A 12719-nucleotide genomic window follows, 5' to 3' on the forward strand; every position below is an offset into this window, starting at 1 on the left:
TTGGATTGCAGATAGAATAAAAACATATTAAATCCTATTAATTTTTATGTTTACAGATACTCATTTCAAAGAACTTCCAACGCTTCTCCACTGTACAGCAAAATTTGGCTTAAAGAACTTGGCTATTCATTTGCTTCAATGTTCAGGAGCAACCTGGGCATCTAAGATGAAAAATATGGAGGGGTCAGATCCAGCACAGATTGCTGAAAGGCATGGTCACAAAGAGCTGAAGAAAATCTTTGAAGATTTTTCAGTAAGTTTTTTGTTTGTTTGTTTTACCTCTAAAATTGTTTTTATAACATAATTGTGTATGCGTGCACGTGTGTGCACGAGTGCGCACATGTTGCTCATTTGAAAATGGTGCTCCTGCACAGCTAATGAGTAGTGTTTGTTGGTCCTGAGTCATCCACTGTCTTGAAAAGCATTTTGTAAGATTAGTCAGCTTGTTTTAGTATTACAGTCAACCAACTTTGACTCCATGCTCCCACCTCCAAGTATTCATTTTTGAAACCTACCTGGCCTTTCTGACTTCTAGATAAGACAAAACAAAACAAATCCATTGCCATCGAGTCAATTTTGACTCAGCAACCCTGTGAGTAGAACTGCCCCATAGAGTTTCAAAGGCTGTAATCTTTACAGAAGCAGACTGCTACATCTTTCTCCTATGCAGCAGCTGGTGGGTTCGAACTACTGACCTTTCAGTTAGCAGCCAAGCATTTAACCACTGCACAACCAGGGCTCCTTCTATTTAGTCCGTTTGATATTGGAGAGGAGATGGTAAGAAGAGAATAAGATCCAATTACCTTTACTCTTTTGTTCAAGGTCTAAATAAGACACTATTAAACACATGAAACTGAATTATCACGTTAAACCCATAAAAAAAAAAAAAAAACCCATTGTATTCCAACTCGTAGCAACCCTATAGGACAGAGTAGAACTGCCCCATAGGGTTTCCAAGGAGCAGCCTGTGTATTCAAACTGCCGACGTTTTGGTTAGCAGCCATACCCTTAACCGCTGCACCGCTAGGCCTCTAATCAGGTTAAAGGAATACATTTTGCTCATCATTCAAACAGTCTGCCCAATAAAAAGTTAATTCATGCTGCTTAAATTTGTTTCTCTTATGTGACATCTTCTGTATCCCTTTTAAGTCCCAGTACCTTATGTAGGTTGACACCCCAAATTTCAGAAGGCCTTTTGAAGGATGTTAGCTTTGTAAGTAAGAGTGGAAATTTTATAAAGAAGGGATACTGCCTTGGTATATAAAACACAAGTTGGTTTCCATAATTTCTTTTAGCAAAGCAGCTGCTTTCTGTTTGTAACAAAGGTATGCACGATTTGCTCCAGAAAGTGAATTATACTTCTGATGCCTGTTGCTGTGGAGTCGATTCCGATTCATAGCGACCCTACAGGGCAGAGTGGAACTGCAGAACTGCACCATAGGGTTTCCAAGGAGTGGCTGGTGGATTTGAACTGCCAAACTTTTGGTTAGAAGCCTGAGCTCTTAACCATTGCACCACTGGGAAAATGTAATAGGGCAGTGATTTTAATATGTCAAATTTGTCTTTGGATTCTAAAAAAAATAATTTTATTGCCAATGAAGTTTATATAGAACATTGGAACGCTATATATATATCTGGTTGTTTTAGCATTTATTCTAGTTATTATATAAAGTCAATCTAATATCGAACTTTAAAAAAATCATTACTGTTTGTGGTTTCCAGAGAGTAAAATGACAACGAATGTAATTTTTTCCATTTGTAAAAAGTAGCAAAATATTTTTCAGAAGAGCATGGTTATCATCCACTATCTGGAATGACAATAGGATGTCTTTAGCTTGTATTTAAAATAAACACGGAACATAAAGATTTGTAATAAAATTAATAAACTGCTAATTTTAGGCTATGGAATTCAAATCAGGAATAAGCATAATTTTTAATCCTAAAAGGATTTTAGATAGTGATTCTCATATATATATTATCTCTCTTTATCTGATGCATTTATTTTTGTAAGTATTCATTGTATATAGTGATTGACCAGTGCAACATGGCATCTATCTCAGGTAAGTAAATGAGTCAACTCAGCCTTGGATATTTTCCCATAATATTGTTATTTGGTACAACCTAGATGCCTGTCTCCAACTCTGTACAACTCTATTCCTGAATTTTTAGCTACTAGTGAACTTAAGTTAAAAATTTCCCTAGAAACCTCAGCATCCAGGGATACTTTCTAAGATAAACCCTGATTTTCACAGAGTGATGCATCTATTTCTTGCTCTTCAGTGGGAACTCAGTTTTTGACAGGGGCAGCCCCACGCAAACAGCATGGGCTCCATAAATAATACCACATAATGCTGACAGCAGATACAAAACTAAGTACAAGGGTAGGAGGTGACGGTTGACACATGTAGGCAATAATTTTTTTTCTTTCATATCTTCTGAGTATTTACACCTCTGCCCCCGCACTAACAGCATGGGTAGAAGTTGATTGCTGTCTTTGTCCGTATCTGACTATTCACTCTTTTATAGTCGCTGCATGCTCATTCTGCAGTTACACATGAAAAGTATTCTATGATGTTTGTTAAATGATTTTATATATCCCATCTCTTTGTGAGCTGTTATGTTTTGCCAGAATACTACCATTATAGGTAGGATAAATTCTTTTGTGAGCACTCTGCTGTCGGCAAGGACGTGACTGTAGCTATTGCAAGGGACATCAGCTCTATAAGTGAATTTTATGATAATGGATAATTTTAGGTACCATAATTTTGCAAGCTACCAAAGGCCTTTTTGCCAATGTGTGGTTAAGGAAATGGTAATATGTGTGTTTGGATAGGTTGTGACACATGTGGAAAAGTCTGTTTCCTGTTTTGGTTTATTTCCCACATAAATTATTCTTCTAGTTGTCAATGTTATTTATACAAACGCAGAAGTCATGTCCTCTTCAATGAAAGTATGGCAGATAACTACATGTTGACATTATATATTCTAAACTGTGGCTGTTACTGTTTGTCGCTATCAAGTTGACTCCAGCTCATGGCAACATTATGTGTAATAGAACAAAACGTTGTTCAGTCCTGTGCCATCTTCATGATCATTGATTAGTATGTTTGAGTCCATTGTTGTGACTATTGTGTCAACCCATATTATTGCGGGTTTCTCTCATTTTCATTGACCCTCTACTTTACTGAACATGATGCCCTTTTCTAGGGATTGGTCTCCATGTTTTTTAAAGAATATATCTAAACCTACTAGAGAAAAACTGTGCAAAGTCATTATGCTGGTAAAATACTTATTTCTATAAAATTTTTTATAGTTTTAGTGTTATAATCACATTATGATAAATCTAATATTATCCCATTTGTGTTCAAATGTTCCTGAACTGTTGTTTCAAAAGGGTTGAAAGGAGAAGATAGTCTTTCATGTTTGAAGTTTCCCATCTGCCAATGGGCCATACTTCTCTACCGAAGAAATATGTTTTCAAATCCAGACATATTGTTTTGCTCCCAGTTGATTTTCTGATTTATTCAATTCTTCTTAATTCCCTATCAGTGAAACATCATTAATTTTAGTATCTCACAGGGAGTTATAATACATTGAATTTGGGCATCACTGAATAAAGTGGGTTCAAGGAAAAAGCCAATAATGATTAAAACAAAACAAAACAAAAAAAAAAAACAAAAGCATTAGCAATCATTCATAAACAGCAAGTGTCATCCACATCTCAGTGTAGGCTATGCAAAGAAGAAACAATCTTCTCAAGTCACATTTCCTTATAATTCTTCATGAAATTTTTCCTTTGAGAGCAGTAATTTTTAATTTAATTAATTAAATCTTTTAAATTTTTAATTAACTTAATATTATAAATTTGATCATTTGTATGTAATTTATTCATAGAGCCTCTTCATAATGAGTGAGTAGCTTTCATATTTTGATAAAGTTATCTAACACCTATATTTCTTTCATGTTTTCAGTAGTGTTATTGGAAAATGATACCGTATATTTCTATAAACTATAATTTCATAAACCCATATCTTTCAAACTGCTACTTGAGTATCTCATCTCATCCATCCCCATCAGTTTAAAACAGTTAACAAAATTACAGGTAATCTCCAATTTACAACAGAGTTCCATAATGGAAACATTACATATAAGCTTATAGATACATTTTAATACAAGTGTACATAAAAATATACAAATCATAAAAATTTACTGTGATGAAGAAGAGTTGGACTACATTGACAGTGTGTCAGTTGTGGTAATAACTTCACTTGTGGAAAGTTCTGGGTCATCTGGATTATCCCTGGGAATGGTGGTGGCGTTCCTAGTCGGAAGATTAGTGAGAGTTGTCTGTATGGTCCTTTTCTTTGTTTCTTCATACTTTTCGCAGTACCATCTCACTGCTTCCCAAATCTGCCTGTCGACTATAGCAAAGTGATTAGCATTTGGGTCCATGTTTTCAAGCAACTGAAGCCCCTGGTTTAGTTTAGAAAAAACTTCAGCTAATCCTTTCACTGTAAAACTTTTTGGTAACTTGTCTCCTTTCTCTTCCTCATTATTTCTTCTTTAGCATTTCTTTCCTCTTCAAAAGTCCTTAAGTGCTGATCTGTCAGCTCCTCTTCTTCATGATCTATGAGCTGTTCCACATTGGCAATATCAAGTTCTAAATTCAGGGTTCTTGCCATATGGACGATTTTTCCCCTGATCTCTTTCCATCATATTATCCTAATCAAATGCTTGGAGTGTGTTCACATAACTCAGCAATTTTTTACATATCCACTGCATGTGTCTTCCTGTAACTTCCTCCTTGGAAGATGCAATATTTCAGATACACTGAGGGTTGTAAGTGCAGTTCATTGTAATTCGAATATGTCATAATTCAGCCACTACCTGTACATCAGTTTATAAAGGGGGGGGGGGCACACACTCTCCTCTGTTGGCCTGCCATGGAGTTAACCAACAGGAATAGGAAAATCAGCTTTCCATGCACGTTCTTCAGCTGGCTTTTCAGGAGGACTCCCACCTTGAAATCTTTCCATTGCTCAGTCTGCAATGGGATTCCTGTGACATCTTCCCCTCATTGACCTTCCCTGACACTGCTGTTTGCTCATGTGAACATCGGGCTCAAGTATGTGTGTATGTCTGTCTGTCTGTGTGCTGCCTTCTAGTGTTTGACTGACAATGTCCCTCTTTTAAATGGTTAAAATTTGGAATGAAAGTAAGGAGGGGGAGGTATTGACACACTTAGAACATTCCTAATATAAAGCAATAATTGACCGAATAATGTAGAGAATCTACAACTTGAAAGTTAGATTTTGTCTTTAGGTCAATGAACATTGACTCTTCTTCACCCTTTATTTCTCCTATTCTCTGTATTGTTCAGAAGTTTATATATTCTCTTTTCTTCCCAAGAGGAGCTCTGGTGGCACAATAGTTAAGAGCTCAGACTGCTGACCTAAAAGGTCAGTAGTTTGAATCCACTAGCAGCTCCTTAGAAACCCTGTGGGGCAGTTCTACTCTGTAGGGTCGTTATGAGTTGGAATAGACTCTACAGCAACAGGTTTGTTTTGGTTTTGGTTTCTTCTCAAGTAGAGTGTTCCATTTAATTTAGTAGTATGTAATTCGTTTCAAATGGTGACATACTCTGTTTTGCTCATGTAGTTTTTCTTTCTTGCAAATCAAGATGCTCCTAATGGGTAATGGTTTTCCTCTATAGCTCCCACTAGTGTGTCAGTTGCATGGAAAATGCTTGGCATGTATTTGCTTATTGATGACTGTCTTAGTTTCCTAATGCTGCTGTAACAGAACTACCACAAGTGGGTAGCTTTAAAGAACAAAATTTATTTTCTTACAGTTCAGGAGGCTAAAAGTCCAAGTCAAGGTCTTGGCTCTGTCAATTCCTTCTGTGGGCCTGATCCTAGTTTCTGGTGCCTGCAGACAATCCCTGGTGTTACTTTGTAGACAGTCCGCACATTGTGTCAGTCTTCGCCCGTATGTGTTTCTCTGTTTCTATTCCTCTCTTTCTATAAGATACCATTAAGAAGTGATTAGGTTTAGGACCTGCTCTACTCTGGTATGATCTCATTAACATAACAAAAGAAAACCCTTATTTCCAAACTGAGTCATATTTGTAGTTGTAAGGGTTAGGACTTCAACATAACTTTTTGTGGGACACAATTCAATCCATAATACTCCACCCTTTGGCCACCCAAATTCATGTCCTTCTCACATGCAAAATACAATCACCTTATCACATCATCCTCAAAAGTTTTAACCTATTCTAACTTTAAATCTAAGCCCCAAATCTCATATTCTGAATCATCAAATCAACTATGAGTGAGACTCTGGGTGTGTTACATCCTGGTGCAAAATTCCTCTGTGAAACCTTGAATACAATTGATCTGCTTCCAAAGTGCAATGGTGAAACAAGCATAAGGCAGACATTCCCATTCCAGAAGGAGAAGTTGGAGGGAAGGAAAGGCCATGGGTATCAAGCAAGTCCAAAACCCAACAGGGCAAATCTCATTAAATCTCAAGGCTGGAAAATAATTCTCTGTTCTCTGGGACCATCTGGGATCAACCCGATCCCATAGACTCTGGGCAGTGGCCCAACTTTCCAGGCTCACGGGATGGTGACCTCACCCTCATGGCCTTGGGAAGCCCCATTCTCCCAGCCTATCAGCACAGCAAACCTACACCCTCAACTTTGGGTAGTGGCCCCATTCTCCCAGCCCACTGGAATGGCAGCCCCACCCTCCAGAACTGAGGTGGTGAGTCTACCATTTGAAACCCAGGCAGTAGCTCCATCCCTTGAAACCAAGGGAGCAGTGGTCCTGCTCGCTGTGCTTCTTCCAACAGTCCTGCTTATCTCTGGACTGCTCCCAGGATTATTCTTTCCTTTTCTTGGAGGACAATGAATGTTCACAGCCATATAGCTCCTGGTCCATTTTCTGCCTGTAGAAGAATTCCAGGAGTTAGACAATTTCCTTCATCTTGTCCTGTCTCTGTCCCTTTAAGTTTAAACTGACAAGGTTTCTGCTGAGATGGTTGATTAGATCCATCAGTCACAGGCCTAATCTCTTTAGCAAATGGTTATGTAGCCACATTCTCGGTGTCTTTTCCATATGGGCCATATGGAGGTACAATTCAATCTATAATAATGGAGCGGAAGGCAAGGGCTACATTTAAGGACTTGTGTGATGCCATTTACCCAATAATATCCCCACTAGCTTTCATGTTTTAAATAAAATAATTGATCATATTCCCTATATAGTCAGAATTTTTGTTTAAGTTTTGTTTCAGGGAATTCATAGGCAAATAGTTCAACTGTTATCTTCAGCATAAATTTTTAATGGGCCAGTCTGCAATGAATTTTAGAATTCTGGCCTTTGTTCAGTATCGATGCTCTATGAGAACTGAAGAAACGGGAATAAGTCACTTGACTGCGTGCATTACAAATTCATGTCTCAGTTGTGCTTTTGGAGCTGCTTAGCATTCTCTTTCTAAAAACCCATTTAACACACCATAGCAGCTATTATAATTTTTTTCCCTTCCCCAAGTCCTCAAACCCAGTTTTGATGCTCTAGCTCTACAGCTGTAAACATACTATGTAAACTCCCTCAATTCACCTCTCTTCTTTTTCACTTTCCTCTACTGATGGGGCCTTGGGAGTCAGCAAGGTCTGGATTTGAATCCCAACTTCCATCAAATTCCAAGAGTGCTTCCTTGGGCAACCTCTTTATTTTCTCTCAGCTTTGGTTTCTTTATCTGAAAATGAGAAAAATAATGCCTTACAGAGTTATTTTTAGGATTTGGTGTAGTAAATGTTAAAACATTAAATATATGGTAGATCCACAATAAATGATATTGCATTTACCTTCTTTTATTTTGATTTATTGTTATTCATATCAACTTTAGACCTCACCATCAATCATACCTTCTCTTGCTCTTGCATCATTAATCACTACCACCATCATACTCACTCTTGACTCTTCTCCGAACAAACATGCTCAAATCATATATATATATATATATATATGTATGATGGGAAAATATATATATACATACACATACACATGTACATATATAGTTTCCCAACAACCTTGCTCTGCCTTTAAGTTCTCTTTTCAATATTAGAATTAACTAAAAGAATGGCCTATACCAGCTGCCACTTCATTTCACTAATTTCTTTCTTTCAAACAGTCAAAGATTTGCTATCATCCTGCTACAAAGTTGCTCCATCAAAGGCTATAAATAAATAATCTACCATATATCAAATCCAGTGGATTCCTCTCAGGCTTACTTTGACCCAAGCTTTATCACTGGTTTCCCTGACCCTGCCCTCTTCCTGAATCTCCATTGACCCCTTGTGGTTTTTTTCCCTTGCCCTATCAGCTAAGTTTCTTTCTACCCTGTCTTCTCTATGTGATTAATACATAAATCATTGACTCTAACCTGGACCTATTTCTTGACTTATGTCACTCCAGTTTCAATTTTCAAGCTAGGCATGTCCCCATGGCTATATTACAGGCATCTAGATCTGAACATATCCAAGTAGTTCTTTGTCCCCCATCCTGGTTAATGACATAATTTTCTGCTTATTGACTTGGCCTAAAACCAGAAAGTCATTTCCAACTCCTCAATAATGATAGCAATAACTATTTTTTATAGAAAATAACTATGTATCAAGCCATGTGTGAAACACTCTAATTCCGTTATTTCATTTAAACTTCTCAACAAGCATATGAGTATACTATTTGCCATTTTTCGGATGAGGGAATAGACTAATAGAGATGAAATATCTTACCCAAGGTCACTCAGCTAATAATATTACATCTGACTAAATCCAGAACCCATTATCAAAGCCTCCTTATATAAGCTTTCTACAGTTTCCCTATCCCTCAAACAACTCCATCTAGATCATCAGTTTGGTACCATCAGTCCAGATTACCATATCTTGACAATTCTGTTTACACACAATCTATCACAAATGCTCCCCCTTTCTCATTCCCTCTGTGGCTCCTTTGGTTTGTGCCTTCATTGTTTCTTTTTTCGTCTGTTGTCCTGAAAAATCCTTTTACCTGGTCTTCCTACCTCGTCTGTTGTGGCTTTAAACCATCCTATATCCAGTTCCGTACTGAAGATCCACCACAGTGTAGCCCAGCCCACCATTTTAGCTTCATCTTTTACTACACACCTCAGTCACCAGAGTCCACTTCTCCTTCCTTCATTTCAGTATTTCAAGCTGTTACCACTACCTAGATCTCTCTTTCTCCCAAGTAAAATATCCTGATGTCTTTGTTGTTATTGTTAGTTGCCTTCAAGTTGTCTATGACTTGCGGCCTTATGTAATACAGAACAAAACATTGCCCATTCCTGTGCCATCCTCATAATTCTTGATATGTTTGAACCCATTGTTGCACTTTGGTGTAAATCCATCTCATGAATTTTAAATTTTAACATTGTCTAAGGACATTATGTGACAGCAGCTGCAAGTTATGTGCTCTTGAGACACCTGCCTAGATCTAAATATCAGCTCTGCTACTTTCGAGTCATGTACCCTTACATAAGTCACTTAACCTGTCTGTGCTTCAGTTTCCTCATCTGTATGGAGATAACACCTCTCTTCATAGTGTTGTTATGAGAATTAAGTATATACATAAAACGTGTAGGGCAATACTTGGAAAATAAAAAGCACTCAATAAAAGTTGGCTAATGTGACCCTAATACTCACCAGCATGTTTTCTCCTTTTCAAAATTGGCAACTGAGAGTTTGACATAACTAACACCATGATGAACCTATAAGTTTCTTTTTTTTCCTCCTTTGCCTTCTCCCTTTACGCATACCTTTGTTAATGACTTTGTTTTATGACTTAGGAACCCCCTCAGGAAGATTAGAGCCCAGATGTCAGATACATATATCTTTAGCCTGATAAGGAAATGTCTGGTTCCTTATCTCTTTAGTGTGATAAACAGTCTCTTGTAATTACCTTGTAGTGAATAAAAACACTTCTAACCTTTGTAAAAATCATATATAAGCTCTAATGTAAAAATGCCTTTTGGGACTCCCCAAAGACAGCCTGCATTGCTGTTGGATCCCCGTTGGTTTACACCTCCTAAATTAAAACTTTCTCACTCCTTCTGACTTGGAGTATGTTTCATTGGCTCGACTGCTCCAGGGCATGGACCCTATTTGAGTAACACTATGACTATGAATTGTTCTCCTGTTACTCAGTCTTGGAGGACCCTTGCCCTTTCATTGTGAGACGTGTTACAGTTTAAAGTACGTACTGATGAAAAGGTTTTTTGTTTCCCCCCCCCATGCATGTCTCTCCAATAGTTATGAATTCCAAAAGAGTAAGGGCAATTCTATCATGTTTATCACAGTATCCACGGCCCTTAACAGTTTTTTTGTCAAATACCATGGGTTCAGTACACATTTATTGAATAAAGTAACCAGTCAATGTTGATTTTGTAAACTTCTTGGTTCTTGGTGGTAAGTACCATGCTCTATTTATTCTGTATTCCCCATAGCATCTAGTATAATGTCTCCCAGATTGTAGATAATAAATGTTTATTTACTGAATAGTAACAGTATTAAAGACTCTTCTAAGAAAAAATTATAAAATTCTTTACTTGGATAAGTTCATAAATAAATGATATTTTTCTATGGTTCTATGTAACTACAAAAAAGTAAAATTCAGATAGAAGAAATATTAAACCAAAAAAAAAAAAAATCTAGTAGCTTCCAGGAATTTACCATTAGTGAAAGAGGAATTTATAGCTGTTCATTATCACAGTACAAGTGGTTTTCATCTTGGCAATTATTCCAGTGTTTTAGTGTCAATACCCACACTTAATCTTCTTGAGACTCTCTCCTAATCCTTCACAAACATCTTTCCTCTTATCCTTTAAGAACTAGATACAGGCCAATGCAATACATTAAAACATTATCCACCACATTTATCCGTAACTTATCTAAATATCTAGAGATAGTTTGTGATTTTATTTCTATTTTGTTCTTAATTAAATTTATTTTATTAGAGACAGAATATCTAGATATGCCAGTTTTCTAACTTTTAAAATATTTGCCCTAGCAACATTAGGCCTTACATTGAATGCCTATTTAGGAAAGTATGTGCTTATTATTTTATTGCAAATGGCAAGGGAAGGAAAGAGATCATGTAATACTCCTCTTGTGAATATCAGAGAATTAAGCAGTTTCACTTCACATTTGTTATTGTCCACTTAGTAAATTTTATAGCCAGTGACCAATGACTGAGCATGAGAATACTATTTATTGTTGATACTGACTAGTAGGATGATTATTGAGAATGATTTAAATGAATGATTTTCAATAATGGAATTATAAATGCTATAGGTTTGGGACAAGTTTGATAGCATATTAACATGGAAATACACAGCTACGAAAATATCCAGGATCAGAATGGAAGTTGCTTTGACTTTTCCTGGTTGTAAACATTCAACATAAGATCATGAATTGGCTGTTCATATTAAAACTTCAGATTTAAGATCATGGAGACTAATCACCTTGTTCTTATAACGTCATTTGAAAGACATCTTAAAGCTCACCCAGTTCAACCCCATTCCTTTTGTTCCATATAAGTCTGACATCAAGAAAGGAAGGGAAAAAACAGAAGATAAACTAGCCTTTATTGAGTGCATCTGTGTCAGACATTATGCGAGGTGCTCTCACATTCAAGCCTTCTGCTAATCTGTACACAATAGGCATTTTTTACTTTTGTTTTACAGATCATGGAATTGATCTTCAAAGTGAATGTCTTTGCTGGGCATTATACTGCTAATCTTGCAGAGCTCGATTTCTCATCTGAACCCAACTGTTTTCCCTATAATGTTTTTTTATACTACCACATATTTTTGTTTTCCTTAAAATTAAATACCATTTCCATATTACCTTTCATTATTCATCTTCATTATTTATATTCTGGCAATACGCAACATGTATCAATAACTCTATTTATTGAGTCATATAAAAAAAGTACAATTATAAGCTTTGGAGCCAAGGAACCAAAAAGGAGAAAAATCTGTCCCTGCATCCATGAAAGGGCTTAAATTAAATTGGGAAATATATTTACATTTTGATTTTAAATATTTCTCCTTATTTTTATTTTTAAAAATGACCTGCAGAAACAAATATATAAGACTTTTTTTTTCTCAAAGAAGTTATGTAAAAAGTAAATTGACATTTATCCTGTATTATAGCATACCGTGCTTAAATGAAAGAATGTGTAATGGAGCAGCAGATAATCATTTCTAGTGGGAGTTAGAAGACTTGTCTGGGAAAAAAAAAGAGTTATAAGATTTTCTGGTAAAGCACGTGGACTAGTTCCTGACTACAGTCACATCTGCATTTAATGCAAAAAGGATATTTTTATGTAAAAAGAGAAAATGTGCAATATCTCTCCATACATCATGAAGGCCTGAGGCTGAAGCCCCTCGGTGGTACTGTAGTCTATGAGCAGAATACACCAGACAAAAGAAACAGTAGCCTTGCTGCTGAACTTGCTCATGATAAATGAAGTCATACTAGCAGGTGATGAAATAGATGAACATAAAAATGTTCAAAACATCCACATATATGCAACGAGAAAGAACAACAATGAATCTGCGAACCATCTCGTAGCATGGATGAAACTGGAGGACATTATGCTGAGTGAAATAAGTCAATCACAAAAGGACAA

The 12719-nt window shown here is 36.6% G+C and overlaps 1 protein-coding gene across 7 annotated transcripts in view; it reads left to right on the forward strand.

The window, feature by feature from the left end:
- LOC101351339 (B cell scaffold protein with ankyrin repeats 1) overlaps positions 1–12719 on the forward strand; it is a 242724-nt gene that overhangs the window by 27629 nt on the left and 202376 nt on the right. For all 7 annotated transcript variants that reach the window (XM_023734728.1, XM_023734731.1, XM_023734725.1 and 4 more), the window contains exon 2: positions 57–253. In XM_023734728.1, the coding sequence (XP_023590496.1) occupies positions 57–253 (197 nt within the window). The remainder of the gene's footprint in view (positions 1–56; positions 254–12719) is intronic.

Source organism: Trichechus manatus, unplaced genomic scaffold (genome assembly GCF_000243295.1).
Source record: "Trichechus manatus latirostris isolate Lorelei unplaced genomic scaffold, TriManLat1.0 scaffold00071, whole genome shotgun sequence".
Lineage (NCBI taxonomy): Eukaryota > Metazoa > Chordata > Mammalia > Sirenia > Trichechidae > Trichechus > Trichechus manatus.